The sequence below is a fragment of the Mesoplodon bidens genome, assembly GCF_964165515.1.
Source record: "Mesoplodon bidens genome assembly, chromosome: 3".
Taxonomy (NCBI): Eukaryota; Metazoa; Chordata; class Mammalia; order Artiodactyla; family Ziphiidae; genus Mesoplodon; species Mesoplodon bidens.
In genome coordinates this window covers 164,795,855-164,816,783 of record NC_138178.1, presented here as the reverse complement: position 1 = coordinate 164,816,783, position 20,929 = coordinate 164,795,855, and the positions used below count along the sequence as shown (strand labels likewise).

General features: G+C 43.9%; 1 protein-coding gene across 1 annotated transcript in view; it reads right to left on the bottom strand.

The window, feature by feature from the left end:
• TDP1 (tyrosyl-DNA phosphodiesterase 1) overlaps positions 1-20,929 on the bottom strand; it is a 75,219-nt gene that overhangs the window by 24,900 nt on the left and 29,390 nt on the right. The window contains exons 10-13 of the mRNA XM_081228936.1: positions 19,438-19,620; positions 18,773-18,821; positions 16,718-16,784; positions 14,821-14,928 (exon numbers count right to left, since the gene is read on the bottom strand). Of these exons, the coding sequence (XP_081085062.1) occupies positions 14,821-14,928; positions 16,718-16,784; positions 18,773-18,821; positions 19,438-19,620 (407 nt within the window). The remainder of the gene's footprint in view (positions 1-14,820; positions 14,929-16,717; positions 16,785-18,772; positions 18,822-19,437; positions 19,621-20,929) is intronic.

Sequence of the window (20,929 nt, the reverse complement as noted above, 5' to 3'; positions counted from 1 at the left end):
GATTCTCAACCACTGCGCCTCCAGGGAAGCCCCCCTTCAACCTTATTTCACAGCATATCTTTTCATGACTCCCCTAACCTTAACTAAATTGATTTACCGACTGCCTCCACATCTTCGCAAACACCATTTCCTTGTCCACGATGCCTTCCACCCTACCCACTTCTGTGGATAACTGAGCCCTTTCTCCTCCAGCTCTTTCAAGTAGCTGTTGATGACTATTCCAGCCCACAGATGTCTCCCAGGACTGAATCCTGCAGATGTTAGGTGGGCAGGAAATATCTAATTAATTTGAGAAAAGAGACTAATACACAAAGGCTTAGAAGATACAATTTATCAAGCCTATTTTGTTCATTGTGGTTAGAGAATTAAAAACTTTGAAACCACAAAATCTAGGGAAAAAGTCTAATTGTTGACAAGTAAGCAGGAGAGGCACAGTAGGCCAGTGGGTGAGAGCAGAATCTGAGCTCACATACCTTTCAATCACAATTAGAGCCAACACTGCTCACCTTCAAGTTCTGTACCTGTAAGGTCTGGTAATGCAGCTGCCTCATAAAAGTGATGTGCAGATTATATCAGATAAGGTGTGTAAAGTCCCAGGCACATACATGATGCTTAATAGATACTACCTATTACCATCATTGAATACTTGGCTAAATTTATGGGAGGCTGACTCTGGTCCTTCTCTCTGGTGTGACTCACCAAGGAATGGAATCCTCCAGAAGGCAGGTCCATTTGGGCCTCCTAATCCTAGGTTATAGTGGTAGATGGGTCCAAATATCATTCATCAGATTGCTTCACTGATTCAATAACCCTATCACAGGGTTTCCCTGGTGGCGCCGTGGTTGAGAGTCCACCTGCCGATGTAGGGGACATGGGTTCGTGCCCCGGTCTGGGAGGATCCCACATTCCGCGGAGCCGCGGGGCCTGTGAGCCATGGCTGCTGAGCCTGTGCGTCCGGAGTCTGTGCTCCACAATGGGACAGGCCACAGCAGTGAGAGGTCCACGTACTGAAAAAAAAAAAAAAAAAAACCTATCACAAGTCCCCAAGGCAGAGATACAGTGAGCTTCTATTTTATTTTGTAAAGGATGTCCAAAGGATTTTGGTCTCCTTGATACAGATATATGTCCCCCAATTTTCAATACAGATATGAGTGATAAAGTGCCAGGAACTTAAAAGCATGGTTAAAATTAAACCAATCCTGCAGATGTCCAACAATCTTGTCAGATTAAGCACCAAAAAGGACACATCACATCAGCTGTGTTTTGGGGGCTGGTATCTGATTTATAGATACAATGTATCAACAAAGAAATGCGAGCAGAAAAAGAAAAACGAAAATGATTATGACCCATGTTTTTCCAAAGATAAGCAAGAGCAGAGTCTAGAAGAGATAAGATACGTGGGTGTAGGCTTTTGCAAGTTACGATTCTGACAGGTCACCAAACAGACTGAGAAATCCACTTGCAAACTCACTTTGTTTCTCAGTCACAGGCATGTTACAACCCCTTCTGAATCTGGATCTGGAAGCCTAGCTTTCAGTCCACGGCACAGTCCAGCCTAGCGGTCAACTTAGTCTGTAAAAGAATCCATCTCTCTTCGATCCCACAAATCGAATCACATGGGCTTAAAAAGCCATCACGTCAGCATCCAGAATCCAAAATGACAAAAAACCCTGTCAAGCGGGATCAAAAGTTGCTTTTCAAATTTCGGGTCAAAACTGGTATTTAGAACACCATATCAAACAATCTCAGTGTATATTTAATAGTAACCAATGTGATAACCCAAAACGGATTGCTATTTCATTTTCTACTGAAACGTTTCATTATTTTGGTCCATCTCCTATAGTGGAAAGGCAAAACAAGAACTTGAAAAGAGCAACAGGTTCGTAAGATTTGAGTTTTGGTTTTGGTCAGCTGTGACCTTGGGGTTACATCCTTTGGGCACCAATTTCTTTGTCTATAATATGGGTTTAACACCATCTGTTCACTTCACTGCGTTATAATGAGAATGAATAAAATAATCTAGGTGAAAGTGCTTAGGAAATTGTAAAGCATGGCACAAAGGAAACAGTTGGAAAGTATTAATACTTAGAACAGATCCATGAAATTTTGTTAGAATAGGCTCTGGGAGGCTATCTACTGTAATATATTTTTAACTTTTTTTTTTTTAACCTGGAGAGTCCTTTGTTCAAAGGAAACATATAAAGCAGGACAGTGAGCTCTGAAAGTGGTTTCCAGGACCCTTAGGGCTCCAGGGACCACGGCCCCAAACCACTGATCTAGTCCAGCCCCTGGTTTCCCACGTGGGGAAACAGCTTAGAAAACAGAAGGAGCTGTGGAGAGCAAGGGTGTGGCTGCAGGCGGTGGACTGTTTATAATCCAGGTAGCACCGAAAGGCCTGATGAATAGCCAGTATTTGGTCAACTCCCTTAGAGACCCTGAAAGGCTTTCTGAAGAAGATCCCTCCCTGAGCCCCCAAACCAAGTCTGTGACATTGCTCAAGTCCCTCGCCTTTGCCTCCCTGGGTCCCACAGTGGGGCAGCCTCTGGGAAGCTCACAGCCAATAGCACCAAGTACTGATGCCACAGAGCCAACAAGTGGTTTCCACAAAAACCTTCCGAGACAGGACAAGGGGCAGCCTCCTTGGGGTGAGCGACCAGCTCCATGAGCTTTGCCTGCATCTGTAACTTTCCCAGAGAGTTCCGTTCACAACCTTGCAGGTAACCCAATTCTTCCAGCTTCCTCCCGCCCTGCTCTCATCAGCCTGTTCCTCTGCCCCTCTGCTTTTCCCTTCTGTGGCCACCTTTACAGTTCTGTGTCTGGAACTCTGCACCAGTCTCTCAGTAGTTTTCTCTGCCCCCATGCTTTATTTCCTCTATTCTACCCCATAAACCAATTTCAGAAAGAGTCATGGCTTAGAAGAAAGAGACGTTCAAGGGCTGGTTCAGCCACGCCCTGGATGAGCAGCCTCAGCTCTGCAGCTGTTTCTACATTCATAACATACCTGCTCCACTTAGATCTCAGAGGGCACGGGGATGGCCTTATCATGGGAACAGTACATCAGTCATAAAGCCTTGAACAAGGACAGACACTATCAGTAACATTAGCAAAACACTGTTGGCGATCTCACTCCCTTGTTCAAAGGCATTCAGTGCTCCCCACCTGTGAAGCCTCAAGTCCTCTGCCCGTCAGGCCAGCGCCACAAGCCCTGCCCCATCCACCGGTCAGGCTGCCCTCCCACCCCACAGCTCTCCGTGCCAGCCCAGACCACCGCCCCCTCTGGCAGCGCCCCCTGCCTCAGGACTTCAAGTACATGATTTCTCCTACCTCATGTTCCACCTCGGCCTATCAAACACAAAACGTGCCACGTCCCAAAGCTTCATCTAGTTATTTCATGCAGAAGTGATCTCTCTCTTCTCTGAACCACCACCCCTGCATTACTGCCACCCTGGATGCCCTGAACTGCCACAGGGTAAACTGTGAATTCCCCTGAACACACACACGTGTGCACACCTACCGATGTCCCGATCAAGCTCTCGGTAGATGGGCAGATCTAGTGATCAATATCCCGAGCTCGGGGACAACTGCAGGCCCGTAGGCCCAGCATGGCACCAAGAATAGGTACTGAATGTGCATCTGCAAAGGAAGGGCAGATGAGCAAAAGACTGAACGATGAGGGACTTCAGAGCAATGTGGGACGACAGGAACATCCAGAAGACCCAGGCTCTAGGCAGCATGAACCACTATGCAGGGTGGTTGAGCTTGGTATGAACAGTGTAGGTGGGCAGAAGCCAGAGGACTCAGGCGCTCGAGAAATCTGTCAGGTGCCCGGATGTTGACTAGTAAGTGGGAACTGATGACCAGGATGAAGAAGTGTTTTAGGAGCACCTGGAAGGTTTAAGCACTGGACCCTACCAAAGCCTGGCACAGACCGGATGCTCAAAAGACTAACAGAGGCAGGACACACAAAGGCTAGGAAAAGGCAGCATCAGGCCTCTCACGGCCAGCCATACTGCCATCTGAGCTTGAGCAGCAGGGGCTACAAATGACAGCTATGGCAGAAACCACAACCTTCACTGGGTGGGGGGTGGGGAAGCTATGGCAAAGCGATGGGTAGGAAGTCAGAACATTTTCGTCGAAGGGCCAGGAGAGACGAGTCGGGGAAAGGCCTGGCTCCGCAGTGCTGGAGGCTATTAGCGGGGAGGAAGCACGATCTGACAAGTTGCTCTTAGGAAAGGGGGCTGCGGTGAGTTTTTGAGCTGCGTGTTCTCCCCAGAGACTTAGCCAGCAGTGCTGATCCCGAAGCAGAAGGCAACAGGGCTACACCGACTAGAACACAAGCTCCTTGCGGGCAGGGACCATGCCTGTCTTGTTCGTCATCCATCACCAAAGCCTAGAGCAGTGTCTGGCACACAGGCAAGAAATATTCATGCTAGACTCTCTGGGTTTGAATCCTAGTTCTACCACCTTGCCTACTGGGCCATGTTATTCAAGGTCTCTATGCTTTAGTTTTTGTATCTCTAAAATGAGGATTATAGTACCTAGATCTCAACTGGGAGGACTAGATGAGTCAGCATTAAATGAGTCAGCATATAATAAGCACCACACAAGTGTTTGTTATCATTTGTGAGGTGTCTTCTTTGGAAGCCAGTTCCTGGTGCAGAACTCCCAGACAGTACCTCGTCATCTCTAGCCACAGGTACAGCTTGTCACTAGCAATGCCAGCGTACGAAGGGTCTAGAGGCCCTAGGTTGGGGGTCTCAAGCTTTCTCCCATCAGGGATACTGCTTCAGGAGACTTGTTCCCACGAGCATGAAAAGCGGCATGTACTGACCTTGGTCTACTTGTACCAGAATGCAAGAAAGTGAGGGACACTGAATCATCTCTAACATATAAAGGAAGTCATTTGCAGACTTTCATACTAATAACCATTATTTGTAACCAAGTACTTGAGGCATACCAACCTGGAGCTGTAGTGCCAGGCAACCAAGTCTACTCCAATGACATCTATGAATATTTTTCTGTGTGATCCAATCTGATTTTTACCAAAAAGCTCAGACAAAGGAGGAAAAAGACTATTTGTTTCAGAATCAAAGGAACAGACATAAGAGAAACATTGCACAGCTATGTGGAAAAGCAGAACGGGGGGAGAGTCTCCTTTATGTTTCCTCAAAAAGCCACAGTCGTTTTCTAGTCAAGCAGTTGTCTTGTTTTCCCCTAAAGCGGCAGCACTAACATTTCTACTCATCCCGACCATCCTGCAATGCCTGTCGGTTGCTAGGCAACTGTAACAGGGATCGCTGCTTTCTGCCCACCCACAATGCACAGCTTTCATAATTGTTCTCACTGGGTTTGCCAATTACTCCTAGCCACTATCTTCTCAGCCAAGGTTGCTTCTTCAAGCTCATCTTCTTGCCTGCTTGGTCCTGTGGTAAAATTTAAATACTGTATTTGTCATTATGCTCCAGTAATTCCATAACAGGCTGCCCATCAAACAGAGGATGATTTCACAGTAGCATGGAGAACTATAAATAGCTTTCCATAAAAGCAACCAGACAGGGCTTCCCTGGTGGCATAGTGGTTGGGAGTCCGCCTGCTGATGCAGGGTACATGGGTTTGTGCCCCGGTCCAGGAGGATCCCACATGCCGCGGAGCGGCTGGGCCCATGAGCCATGGCCGCTGAGCCTGCATGTCCGGAGCCTGTGCTCCGCAACGGGAGAGGCCACAACAGTGAGAGGCCCACGTACCGCAAAAAAAAAAAAAAAAAAAAAAAGCAACCAGACAAAAGCTAGCCAATAAAACATTCTAATAAATTCAAGCTAAAGTGTTAGTTTTAAGTTTCTTTGAACATATTCTTCTAGCTGAATATACTTGCCTTGATTATATAGAAAAATTATGACCAGTTTTTAACTTAACCACATTGAGTTGAGAAAAGGCTATACCTATGGAAAATCTTTAGGTCACATACTACACATCCATATGTCATATAAACAAAACAGATAAAGTCTTGATAAGCTTTCTTGACTCCCTAGAGGACTAATGAACATAACCTTAATAATAACACGTGGTTGTCAGTAGCCAGTAAAAACCAAGCAGTTGACTTACATCATCATACATCATACCGTTTAATGGGTAACCTTCACACTTACTTCCTATCCTCCTCCTCTGAGCATTCCATAAGTGAGAAAAGGCTCAGATTAGAAATGACTTTCCCGGGGTGGTGGTGGGGGTGGTGCTGTGATGAACTGGAAGACTGGGATTGACATGTATACACTAATATGTATAAAATGGATAACTAGTAAGAACCTACTGTATAAAAAAATAAATTAAATAAAATTTAAAAAAAAAAAGAAATGACTTTCCCAAAATTTGAGAGGCAAGGCTAGTAAACGGCAATCCCGAATTAAGACATGGATCTTGTCCTAGTATGATGGCTGATTGGATAAAATCATCATCTGAGGTACCTGAGTTTGAAAGAGCTGATGAGGTTAAAGCTAAGAAACTAGCAGTAGTGGTTTGGGGTTGAGCAGGATGGCTGGGGAACAGGAGTTGGATGACAAACCTGCTCTGCATACCCTTGTTCTATGATGTGTGGATATAATTTATTTGAACAAAAGAGTTCTGAAAAGGGCGCTGATTCAAATACGTACTGGTCCCTAACCATATGCTGGGCACAGTGTTAGATGCTGAGGATAAAGGTGAGTAAGACCTGGCACCCACTCTCAAGCAGCTCATAATAAATTGAGGCCAATGGATGCCCAAAGACCAAAAAGGGAGATGTAAAAGGACCAGGCAAGAGGTGCTTGAAAACACAAAGGGAAAACAATTAATCATGTCTGCTGAGCTAGAAGAAGTTGCAAAGGGGAAGATTTGAGACCAACCTTAAGGATAAGCTTAAGTTAAAAAAACAAAACAAAACTGATAAGCTTAAGTGTTCTGGACAGTACAGAAAGGGAAACATACTTAAACCTGAGAAGTGGTCAGAAAATGAACGGTACTGTAGTTAGATTAAGAGGGATACTACACATTCATTCAAAATTTGCTGAGCCACTGCAGACCACGTACTGTACTAGGTGCTATACTTAGTGGTCTGAAAGAAAACACAGACATTGCACAAAATTACCAAGTGTCAGGAAGAGCATTTTCGTAGGAAAAAAAGTATGGGAATTATGAATTCATTTTCTCTTAGAGTAGAACAAAAACTTCTAACGTATATAAGTCCAATCACACGGGAGAGACAATCTAGGGGATATTTAGAAAGGCATGGGGCATCTGGATGGCTTTCACCGTGACATGGCGGTTCGTATGTGAGGCCCAGGTTACTAAACACCCTATAACGCACAGGACAATCCTGCACAACGAAGGATTATCTTGACCAAAATGCCAGTTACTGCTCTGACCTCCCCGGCCCTTCCAATCCCACTCACTCCAGCAATACCCACTTGGTATCTCAATCACAAACCAGAATATCCCCAACTCCGCCTCTCTGCCCAGAACGCATTCCCCCAGCTCTCCATCCACACGGCTCCCTCGCTTCTTCCAGGTCTCTGCTTAAGTGTCACCACGTCAGTGAGGCCTTCCCTGACCGTCCTATTCATGAACAGCCTCCCTTCCTGACACAGGGACAGCACAGTGCCTGAGGGTGTTACTGGGTTCCTGGGCACTTGGGGACCCTCTCTGTGCTTCAGTTCTCCCATCTGTAAAGGGGACTAACAGCCCTGTTGTAGGGTTGTTATGAGGAGTACATGAGTGTATGTGTGTGTATGGACTATGCTTTTAGAAGAATGCCTGGAACTTAGCATAAGCACTACGTTAGCTCTGAAAATCTAAAACAACTGAAACCAACTTGGAAATTAAGCTATTACCTAACTTATTATATTTAATGGCAAAACTTAATTTTGTTAACTCATTAGGTGACAAAAGTTGACCTAAGCTAACATGAGGCTACTTGTAACACCACTAAGGATGTTAACAGATAGTACACGTATCATATTATGTTTCCAGTTCCAAATACATCTTGTCTCAAGGATTTTGAGTAAAGGACTGTGCACCTAAATTATTCTTCTACTTTATTTTTCTCTAGAGCAATTATCACCATTTGATACATATAAACTTGGTTTTTGTGTAACTCTCACCATCATAAGGTCAAGGATTACGTTTTATTATTGCACTCCCTGCACCTGGAAAAGTACCTGCTACACAGCAGGTGCTCAATAAATACATGTTGAAATGAATGGTTAAATTTTATGATGCCCAAAATACAACATAGAACATTTCTTAGGTAGAAGGAAGATTATTTCATGGAAGATGGTGACCAGTTAGTTGTTCTTTAACTCAGGAGGGAAGGCTTGGATCCAATTCATCTGTGTGGCAGTGGAACACTTAGTTAATGTGATGTTTAGTCCCTGTATGTTCCTCCCCTCCCAGGCACCAACCTTGTGCTCCACTCTTCCCTGACCACCCACAAAGGCTCAGGGTGTCCATGATCAGTTCCAAAGAGAACTCCAAAATATACCATGTGTACACCGACCTTCTGAGTGCAACATCACCAATAAACAATTCCGCTTGACCATCCCACTATAATAAATCAGTCTAATCGAGCTGACCATTCTCCCACCGACACCAGTTTCATTTCCTGACTTCTCTATTGATGATGGTGACCATGCCCCATCTCCCTACCAGCCACACCCCAAGCCCAGGACTCGCCTTTGAAGCATCTCCCACAGTGAATTACGCACAAAGTCTAGGCAGTGCTTTCACTGGTACAGCCTCCATCCTGGCCTTCGTTCGACTCCTCGTTAACAAATCTGTGCTGAGCGCCCCTCCATGCCAGGCACTGGAGGACACTGAACAAGACAGAAATGGACGTGGCTCAGAGGTGAGAGGGGAAGCCAGTGATCACACAAGCAACCACACTGAAAGGGAAACAACACAGACCATGCAAGAAGCCCAGGGCATATGGACACCCTGCCTGGAACAGAGTAGTGTCTGGAAAGAGCAATGGCTAAAATAAGTAATATGTGGACCATGAGTTGTTGGACAGACGGACACCAGGAGGCTGAGGAAGCAAGGAGAGTTTCAGTGACGTTTAAGCTGAGAGCTGAAAGTCAGTGCAGGCCTTGCTGGGAGAAAATCTACTTATGCAGAATGGTCAGAAAAGAATTACACTGCAATTACATAACACATATACAGCCAGCTCTTTGGTGCTAATGTAAATTCCATGGGAGCATGAACCTCTCATTCTAATGGTGGAGTAGGTCACACGCAGGGGCCACACGCACTGGACTATCACCAGTGACCCTTGTGTCAAGATTGTGCTCTTCCACTTGCAGTTCTTTCCCTGTACTTTATCAGTGAATTTACCGCTCTGAACTTAAAGCTGAACTCTTCTGCCTGCGGGTCCAATCACCAAGCGTGGCACCTCCCACCCTCGTGGCTGCTGTGCAGATGAGGTGCCTGAGGCTCAGAGCGGTTAAGAAACTTGTTCACGGCAAAAGACTCGTTCAGGAGTAGACAGATCATCTTGTCCAGGACCGTCTGATGATGTAAAGCTCACACTCTCTCTTCTCTACAAGATGAGACGGAACAGTGAGCTCCCAAGCACACGCACAAGTGCTCTTGAGGATGTGCAGGAGGGAGAGGCTGGCAAAGCCTCCTTGAGAAGAGGCCAGCCCTGAGCACAGCGCTGACGCGATGAGTAGCAGCTGGAGAGGCAGAGGAAAAGGACCAAGGCAGCTGGGAAGGGGACTCCACGGGCTGCTGGCAGGATGACTTCAGGGGCAAAGGAGGCCAGCCCGGCTGCTGCTGACAGTTCCCGCCAGGAAGTACAGGGGAAGCAAGGTGGAAATGGGGTGGCCAGGGTCTGAATGCCAACGGAGGACTCCAGGCTTCAGCTTACAGGAAACGGGCAAGGATTCTGAACACGGGACGAGGAGGAAGACCCATGTCTCTGAAAGATGAATGGTCATGGACAACGAGGACAGGTGGCCTGGGAAGAGGACGACCTGTGCAATGAGACAGCAGACAGGCAATCATTGCAGAAGTCCAGGGATCAGAAGAGGAAACTTTGAGACATTTGAAGGACCAGTAAGCTTTGATACCTATTTCGAAAGGGTCCACGTGCCCACCTCAAGAATACAGTTCATCTCTTTCTATTGAAATCATTTCTGTGTCTGGCTTCTGACATCTCTGAGATTCTGAGCATCTCAAAGGCACTACGTAAATCTTCTTATTGTTTTATCCCAAGTGCCCAGCATCCACAGGAGGAAGGACCTCGGTAAACGCTCCAAGGAAGGAAGGAAGAGCACAAGAGGACAGCTGGGCTTCAAGCCTGATGAGAGTGGGCAGGTGCCTCTGGGGCAAAGAGGGATGACGGGAAAGGAACCTCCTTCTAGATAGATGAGCTCGGTTTGGGAGATTCGGTTGGAAACAAAAACAAAAAAGAAAGGAGTTACTAGTAGATGTCACTTATACTTGGGACCTGTACATTCCCTTGTTAAGAAAGGGCTGGAGAGCGGGCTCTAAGTATGTTCTAAATTGTTATAGAAGTTACATTTCTCAGGTATCCTTTCATAAAACTGGAGTGCTATGGGGGCTTTTTCTCTTTTACATAACAAAGTAAAATGTGCTGCAGTTTCTTTTGACCTGTCTTCACAGAAAACAGGAGCACTAAAACCATATCTTAATTAAGAGGCATTAGAAGGTAGAGCTGAAGAGTGCCAGTCGTGGAGTCAAATGCCTGGGGTTCAAATCCTGCTTCTACCACTTACTACCGTGTGACCACGGGCAGCCTTTTCAACCACTCATTTCTCCAAGTCCTCATGGAGCTGTTGTGAGCATTAAATGGATAAACGTACATAAAGCATTTAGAACAGTGTCTGGCATGTTGAAATCCCTGAATGAATGTTACTTGTTATCCTTTAAACATCTTGGCAAGTAGAGTTTTTGGTCTAGGTGCTCCAGAATAATATTAGAAGCCACAGATTCACAAAGACAAATTTCAAATTCTTCAATTAACTTCCAAGTTATCATTAAGCCAGTCAGTATTACAGCAGACATTCACAGTACAAAACCACCACCAAATATTAAATGAATCAACTGACAGTAGATGCTTTCTGGACTTAAGTGCAAGAACACAGGTGCCCTTGTCTGAGAAGACCTATTCTGAAGGTATCTGAATCTGTTTTTGCTCATCTAGCTGCATGGACTCACTCAGATTCTCCCTGAAAGCCCCATGGGCTTTCTCAGCTCTGTGCCCTTTGTCCCCTAGCTCCTCAGCTCAGATTCCCCTCCCAATCCACCTGGTTTACTTCCAGACCTACCTCGAGACCTACATGAAATACCACTTTCTTAGCTTTAGCTGGTGGTCTCTCACACAACCAGACCCTGCTCCAGCCAGAAAATATGTTTCTAACACTGGCCCTTACACAGCAGAACGACGAGGGGCCAGTGTCGTCTCTCCCCACAGCCCCTGCATGGCAGGAGCACGCCTCACTCTTTTTCCCAGTCGTGCTCCCAGGGCTGAGCACACACGGTCATTAAACTACGAAACTCAGCCGTAGAAAAGGATTACTCACGGGGTTAACTTAATCTCAACCTCCCTTAGTGCCCTTAAATCATAATCAGTAAATCTCATGCAAATTCTGTGAAGCACATCTATCCTTTTCACTCCACTTTGAGGAAAAACAATCCCCAAATTGTCCTTTCCAGGGAAAGTAAAGAGAGGCTCAAGACTGCAACACAGGACCGGAGACTCAAGACTCCAGGCTGCGGGCTGGCCCTACGGATCCTGGACTTTGAAGCTCCCACAATCGCGAGTCAATTCCTTAAAATAAAAATACCTCTCTGTGTATCTCATCTACTGGTTCCATTTCTCTGGAGAACCCTGACTAACACGGCAGCGTGAGAGGAATTGTCCCTTCCTTCCCAGGACCCAGCGTTTCCATTTCCATCCTACAAGGCCAGCCCTCCAAACAGCCTCTCCTCTCCTTTATCCCTGGGTCCCCGGCACCAGGATTTCCATCTCTGGTAACCCTCAAAGACCCACAGCAAGCACTCTTACATAGAAGACTTCGACACTAACATCTTGGAGGAAAAGTCTACCCAACGGCAGGAGGGGAGTAAAAGAGATCACTTCTGATCACTCCGTGGATAAAAGGTGAGCTGCACGCTTTTGAAAGCTTAATTTCTTGGGGCCAAAAAACCCATGATGCTAGACGAGAGCACTTTTCCCCAATAACTGATATGTTTCTTTATATTGCTCTGACCCTCTGACCCTATTTTGAGAAAAAACATTCTGCTAATAGTTAAGAGGATTTTAACTAAAGTTGGAAGAGGGCTTCCCTGGTGGCGCAGTGGTTGAGAGTCCGCCTACCGATGCAGGGGACACGGGTTCGTGCCCCGGTCCGGGAAGATCCCACATGCCGCGGAGCAGCTGGGCCCGTGAGCCATGGCCACTGAGCCTGTGCCTCCGGAGCCTGTGCTCCGCAACGGAGAGGCCACAACAGTGAGAGGCCTGCGTACCGCAAAATAAATAAATAAATAAAATAAAGTTGGAAGAATAGCCTTCAGATTCAATCCAACATTGCTGCAAAGTGGTGTGATCTCAGTAAGAGCCTTGATGAGTAGAAAAACATAATATAATGGGTAGAGAATCTGTCAAATCTGATTGAGGGAAATGTCGCATCATTTCAGGTACTCAACACAGAGCAAAACAACAAGCTTTGTAATAAAGTAGCCCTTGGGATGTATGATGGCCTACCACTCCTCAATGCTTCCAATGGTAGCACTGTAGAATCAGAAGCAAGTAGATAATTTCACTGAGTCCTACTGACTCATCAGCGTATACAAGAAAGCAAAGGTCACACACACAGCATCACAATGTGACAGAACCAGTATTAAAAGCCAGGTTTTTCTCCTTGCAACTTAGTAAGCTGGTTTAACAGATAGTTACTGAGCACATAGGTGAGCTGACACTGAAATGTGGTCTCTGAGTATCCAGGTCCCTCGGGAGGCTGTCCAAGGGTCCACGTTAGGCCCAAATTCATGTTTTTGTTGGTTAACTTCCTAGAAGACTGGGTAGTATTATAACTTAATTTCTCATCACTTGAATTCAGGGATGCTGGGAATAATCTAGCTTTCTCAAGTGTGTTTTATTTAAAATACACTTGGGGGAGGAAGTAACAACCTCCCACTCACCAAGGCCCAAACTCCTCACCCACAGAGGGGCCACACGGGCTCCATGCCTCCGCTCTCCCTGGCACTTCCTATCTGTCTCAGGCAATGACTTCTCCACCCAGGGATCTACAGTTCAGGTCTCATACTCAGGTAACCTACTCTTTACAGGCAGAAGTTTCTCTTTTTATAGGCACACAGCAAAGAGAAGGGCACTAACTCCCCTGGCCATCCTTCACAGCCTTGAGGGCAGAGCTTGAACAAGTGTAACGACAGCTCTCATGTCAGGGGCTGATATGTCTCCACCACTGGGCTCTGCCATTTAACTCTCACAATAACCCCCAAAGGCAGCCATCACTTTTCCCATTTTATACAACAGGAAAGAGCCTCAGGTTAAATAAATTTCCCAAGTTCACAGAGCTAGTAAATAACAGAATAGTCCGATCTTTAGGACTCAAGAGTATGCTTTCCCATTGTGCTCTGGCTCCTCAGAAACGTCTGGGAAGCCCTCTCTCACATCTAACCTCCACCGCTAACACTGTTTAGTCTTGGACCCGTATCCGGACCCAGGGGCAAAGGTTAGCCACTAATGTCCTTAAATTAGGAAAGTAACTTGGTTGCTTCTAACTGGTTCTTTGGTTGAAAAGTGTGTTCATGAAAGCTTTTAAACTTCTGTTTAAAAGTTTGTTCATCATTAAAGAAATAATTCTACTCTGTAGATACCTTAATTAGTTGCTATTGGCATCAACTGTGTTATTAAATTATGAAGAGATGTCTAATGGTCTCTGCAGACTAGAAGCCAGGAACTAAAGTTCTAGTCCAGCTCTATTTTATAGCTTGTTATAAAAACAGACACAAAAATGCTAATAGGTAGGGACTTTCTTATAGGGGGTGACAAAAATAATCTAAAATTGGATTATTGTGATGGTTTCATAATTCTGTGAAAATACTAAATCATTAAATTGTAGACTTCAGGGCTTCCCTGGTGGCGCAGTGGTTGAGAGTCCGCCTGCCGATGCAGCGGACGTAGGTTCGTGCCCCAGTCCGGGAGGATCCCACGTGCCGCAGAGCGGCTGGGCCAGTGAGCCATGGCTGCTGAGCCTGTGCGTCTGGAGCCTGTGCTCCGCGACGGGAGAGGCCACAACAGTGAGAAGCCCGCGTACCGCAAAAAAAAAAAAAAAAAAAAATTGTAGACTTCAAATTGGTGAACTTTATAGTACGTTAATTTTATCTTAATAAAGATGCTTAAAAAAAAACACAAAGAGATTTGATTGCTCAAGTTTCACTTATCTAAGAAGAAAATCATTAAGGAATACTAATTTTACCATGTTATTCTTCTTCTGTATTTACTCCAAATGTCAATTTGCCTAGTTCCTATTTCTGAAGTATTAAATACAGAAGTAAACACAAACTTTATGCAAACCGTGTAAACATCTACACTTATAAGTAAAATCAGGCAATGATCCCTCTACCAAGGGATTCATGTCGAGGGTCTACTTTAAATAAGGCTCATATAAGACATACACATACACAAAGAAAACTAATGACAATCCACAAAGTCACTTTTTGGAACCCTATTCAGTACTCTTAGCAGGAATTACAAATACACTTGTAACAACTCCTCCCATCAGGAATGTAAGAACTACGTACCTTGTGACAAGGAACCACGCAAGTTGACTGAAGTCTGGAGAGGGTCTCATATATGTCTTAATATGTGGCATGGCATTGCTGCGGCCTGACGTGTCAGCTGACCATTTGCTAGTGACAGGAAAGACACACAGCACTAATTAGAAAATATAAATTGGTCATAGTCCTAGTATGAGGAAACTGCCTCAAAAGCAAAATTCTATCATCTAAAAAACAGTGAGTACATCTTTCTCTGTCATATAACCTGTGATATCTCCTTAAACTGTATTCAGCTAACAGCATAACACATGTTCATTTCAGAATGGAGGTACGTAGAAGAAAAACTTACCACCACCTACAAAAAGCACTGTAACCTTTCGTATGGCCTTCCCATCTTGTTATGAATACACATACATACACATACATATTACTTCTATTGTGCTTTTAACCGCATGTATGCACATCTGGTCTCCTTGAAAGCAGGAACTGTGCTCCCGGAGCACGTTACTGAGTACAAGAGGCTCACCAAATGCTTGTTGAAAGAAAAAAATACAAAATGGGAAAAATACAAACAGTATGAATATCAAAATGGAATACTGAAAGGCAGGGGGACAATTCAGAAATATTCCAGTCAAATGCTGATATTCATATATCTGAGTTTGGTTTCTAAGTTTCCAACATTTTTAGGACTATGGTTCCATGGGAAAAAAATGACCTATACTATGAGGCAACAATCCTTACTTATGAATATAAGAGGATGGTCCCTCAAGAATACAGATTGCCTGCAAGAGTAAAATCAGGATTAGGGAGATTCGTTATTAGATTGTTACATTCACTTGTATGAAGACAATACTGAAAGGAGTTCAATGTTTAAAAATGTCCTCAGCAAAACCAAACATCTCCAAAGAAAGCATTAAAGAAAGGCTCCAGGATGAATGGTATACTGAATTAGACTGAAAGCTTTTTTTCTTTTTTTTTTTTTTGTTTGGCCTCGCTGTACTGCACGTGGGATCTTAGTTCCCCGACCAGGGACTGAACCCAGGCCCTCGGCAGTGAAAGCGTGGAGTCCTAACCACTGGACCCCCAGGGAACTCCCAGACTGAAAGCTAGAGAAATGTAATCTGCCTTCGTTTCTGGTGTCCGGCATAATGAATGCTTGTTGAAGCAAGTATGAAACTAGAACTGGTCTAGAACACGCAGGATGTGCAGCCACTGCAGCCAGAAGAGGATGCGGCACACCCTGCTCACCTGAACACTCGGCCATTTGCTGACTGTTACAACAAGCCAAAGGCACCTCGTGCCCTGGAGAGAGTGTCGTGGATTCTTCCCTCGGTAAGCCTGTGGTTTCACAGCGTATGAATGTGTAGACGGAAGGATGACATATTTTGGAAATATGGATGAAAACGCTGCTTATGTAAATTCGAAACTTCCCAACGTGTTCTTTTGTTTTCCTTTTTCTCTGTATGCCAATATTTGACTCTTTGGTATTAAAAACCATTTCCAAGAAATGTTTAGAACCTTGATTTCTATCACTAACATATGCAGATAAAAAATATAGCTATATTGGGCTTCCCTGGTGGCGCAGTGGTTGAGAGTCCACCTGCCGATGCAGGGGACACGGGTTCGTGCCCAAGTCCGGGAAGATCCCACATGCCGTGGAGCAGCTGGGCCCGTGAGCCATGGCCGCTGAGCCCGCGTGTCGGGAGCCTGTGCTCCGCAACGGGAGAGGCTGCAACAGTGAGAGGCCCGCGTACCACAAAAAAAAAAAAAAAAAAAAAAAAAAAAAAATATATATATATATATATATATATATATAGCTATATTATATAAGGTTCTTTTCTTTAAAAAAAATCTTACTGACAAATAACATTCTTATTTTACCCTAAAGAAGCAAAGGCAACATTCTAAACCTATTACTTACTGAAAATAGGAATGGAGCCAATTCTGTTTCTCCGCCGTCTGGATGCTATAGGGAAGAGAGCCCCCAGCTTTTAAAATAAGAAAAATAAAAAAATGAAAATTACTGACTATAATTTGAGGATCCTTTGTTAAAAAGAAAATCTACAGCAAACAGTTGGAAGGTAAAAGAAAACCGCTACTTATTTCATCTTATGGAATAGTTCTTTGAAAGAAAATGGCTAAACAAACCTGCATTGGGTTTGCTCTCTCAATGGGATTTCCTTTCTTAGGTATGCATGTCAAATAGTAAATGTTTACTATCTGAATAGAAAAAGGTATTTAATCACTGGGGTGGTAGTGGTGGTGGAAATTTAACATCCATAATAGCACAGATCTGAAATGTTAGGAAAGACCAGAGAATGAATCTCTACCCATCCTGCTGTCCTCTTGCAGGTGAGACACCCTTAGCCACATTTTGCAAGATAAGGTCTGGTGCACCTGTTTTTTGCCCAAGACCAGGACACTCGGGGGAAGGCACACTAGGATAAAAACTTGGTTCTCCTGCCTCCTTCACCTTTTACACTGGTATTTCCAAATAGACTTTGTCCTAGCTACACAGATTCTTACAAATGAAATAAAAGGATCACTAAATTAAAATGTTCAGTAAACAGTTACATTTTTAAAAAGGAATTCTAAAAGCCATAGTCCTACAAAGAGAACGAAGATACAGTTCCAAGTGGAAACACAATCAGAAGCCAATTTTTGTTCCTCTTTGAAAGGAAGAAAGTTCACTGTAGATTCATCAGTGACTTTCCAAACACGTTAGAACTTCTCCATAGTAATCTATATCCAAAGAGGGCTTTAAATTTCTGACATATCGAATAAGACATGTTGTATCTCCCACTACAAATTAACTAAGGACATAGCTGAGGTTTCAAGGACCAGTTACACAATAGCTTTATTGAAAATACCAAGTTCTTCCCTACTAAAAAACATGCTTTGAATGGATCTAGCCTATTAGAAGTACAGAAAGGAGGAAAAAGAAAAAAAAGCAGCAGCCAAACAAACCAGAAAATCACCATGTCCCTGAGTCTCAGTGAAGTAACTTTAGCTTGCCATTAAAAAGCAACAAATGGGCTAATACACTCCAAACCCTACTGAGATTTTTCTGGCAGGGTCACATGCAGTTTGATAAGCAATGAATGGACTAAGATGGTCTAATTCAGAGCACTCTGCTTCCAGCCATAAGCAAATGCCAATCAGACTTCCCCTTTTTCCAAGGCATTACCCTGTTTGGGTTTCTGGTTAATACCTCCTGAATGCACTATCTGGGGGGCTGCTGAATTCCAAATACATTTAAAGCCCAGCACTGACATAAGGGAAATAGAGGACAAGACTGAAAGATGTCTACAAAACAGGCCTAGGATTTACAGAAGACGCTCTTGCAAGACGAGATATATCAACTGGGTTATACCAAAGGTTTCATCTCAGTATTAAGCATAAGTTCTGGACCTTCAATATTATCTGTATCTGGGATTCAAATCTGGAAGAACCACACAGTACTTCAGGCAGGGGGGATGTGGAGAGAGAGAGGTCAGAGAAAGGTATGACACACAGCTGTAGGGGAAGCTGGTTTTATCAGGACGTCTTGTCTGGACAACCAATCTGCTGGTGGCAGAAGTGAGAACAATCTTATTGGTAAAAATATCAATCACTCAGAGCATTATTGTGAGGATTAAATAAAACACAAATTGCCCAACTGCATGGCATCATCTTTGGAACACAGCACTGCTCAGTATTACCTACTTTCATGATCCTTATCTAGTTAAGAGAGAATAATCTCTAAATTTCTAACCAACACTTTTCTGGTCTCAAGGAGGAAGGCATTTTTATTACTTGTTTTAAAAACTTTACCAGGGCCATGTGTAACTGAATCACTTTGCTGTACACCTGACACTAACACAACATTGCAAATCAACTATACCCCAATAAAATTAAAAAAGAAAAAGTTTACCAGGGCATTTATGAAATATACACAAACACAAAATACAATCGGGACAGTTTCCCCAACAATTACCTGGATATCCTTCTAAGCTGGTCCGCACGTTTTCCACTGAAGGATAGATCTAGAAAAAAAAAAAAAACACTTGGAATGTACCACATGGAAGAACTATTTGTTAAAAGGAATGAAGATTCGTTTTTAAGAAAATGAAAATCTCAATTAGAAATACCTAAAGACTTAGAAAACATGCTTTAAATTTTAAACAAGTTCCCATCTTACTGAAAAAAAAAATAAACTTCTAGTAATTAAACTACAGAAAGCATTTATAGTCAATGAAAGAAAATTACATTTCCATTTGAGTATTTTTTTCCCTCTGAAATGACAAATTAACACTGAATCGAATGCAAAATTATTAATTCAAAGGTCTCTAAATTAATAATGCTTGTAATTCTGCTGGCAATGCTTTATCAAGTATTTTTTCCCTTGGCTTGACGATCTGAGGAAGGAATGGAGAATTCGCAGACTAGTCTGTGGCTGAGATGGAGCTCTGAACAAACCAGCAAGCTCCCAGCACCAAATGATATTAGGGCCACTTGATTACAAATGACTATGCTAAGGTACTGCTGTTTCCATCCCGAAACCACGGAATGAAACATCTCTCTATGACAAAGAGGACTTATTTGATTCTTCTCCTGGACTAGAGGATAAGAAAAGTGACCACGAGGAGGAGGAACACTCACCAGATGAAGAGGAACAGCACTTCCTGGGGCCCTGCTTTCTTTGCCCAGTGTCACCAAGCTCTCTTTAAACTCAGAACACAACCATTTTGATTCATCGGCCCCCATGGAGCCAACGCTTGAGAACTGACCTATTATAGGCCAGGACTCTCCTTTAGGTATGGATGAGGCATGCTCCTTCAGAAGCTGTGAGAGAATAAAAAACGAATGCTACTGTTACTCCAAACACGTGAACAGAAATGCTGTGATAACTCAGAACATGGTTTTCCGCCCTTGGAATGCCTCGTTCACAAGGAAAGGCTGAAAATATTAGCGACCAAGTTCATACCCATGTGTAGTTTTTTTTCCTTCTTTGGGAAATATTTTTAAACACTGAAGATATTTTATTTTAATGGAGTAAGTGGACACAAGTATTCTTCTTCCAAAATTCTTTGATTTGTACTCAAAGCAAAAACAGATTAAGAAAAATAAAAAGACCCATTTTAGTAGCAATGTCAGATAAAGCACCAACCTGCCATACGAAATTAGATTCTTGTCTTGAAGTTGCAATGGTTTAACATACCTAAACAATACTAGGAGGTCAAGCTATTGTATATTTTGACTTGTATTATTTGAAAGAGGTTTAACTCTTGGGATCTAGGCAGCTGTGATGCTCTGTAAATAAAAGGGAATATATTTACATATAGATACATACTACTATAAGCACTGCAGAAGACTGACCTGCATTTCCTGCTTTGTCTGATATTTATGCAAAGCTGCAGAAACAATTCAGAAAATACTGGGAAATTTTATCCATTTAAACACGTACCGAGGGTCTTCCTAGAGGCTGGAGATGGCAACAACAAAAAAAAGCCGCAGTTCCTGCCCCAGTGGAGCTCATATTCTGACGGATGTATTGTCTAGTTTATATGTATTATTTTCCTTACCACAGAGTAGGCATTAATATTTATAAACACACTTCCCCCAAGAGCCCAAATAGTTCTCAACTTCCACCCTGGGTGCAGCATGGCACAGGAAACAGGACTGAGCCAACAACAAGACTCAGCTTCTATTTTGGGTTATTCTGGGCTCAGTCCTTGATCAGGTACATGACCCTAGCCAAGTCCCTGGGCTTCTCTTTACACCTCAGTGGAACAGACGTCTGATCACCCATCTTCCTTGGAATGCAGCTATGATGCACCACGAGTTCCTGACAGTGGAAAGTGGTCGCAAACTCCAAGATGCTACTCAGCTTTCAATAAGATTGGGATGCTGCACAATACGTGCCATCACCTGGCCGTTCTGAACCACTGGCCCACAGGCTAATACACACTAGTGCTTACCGAACACTCAACACATGCCTTGCATTCATTTCCTCATTTAATCCTTATGTAATTCCGTGAGGGAAGTACTATTATTATGCCCATTTTATGGATGTCAAGAGGGGTTAAGGAGCAAGGCAAGGTCACATGGCTCATAACCAGGTCAGGATTTGGCCCTGGGTGTGGGTATCCGC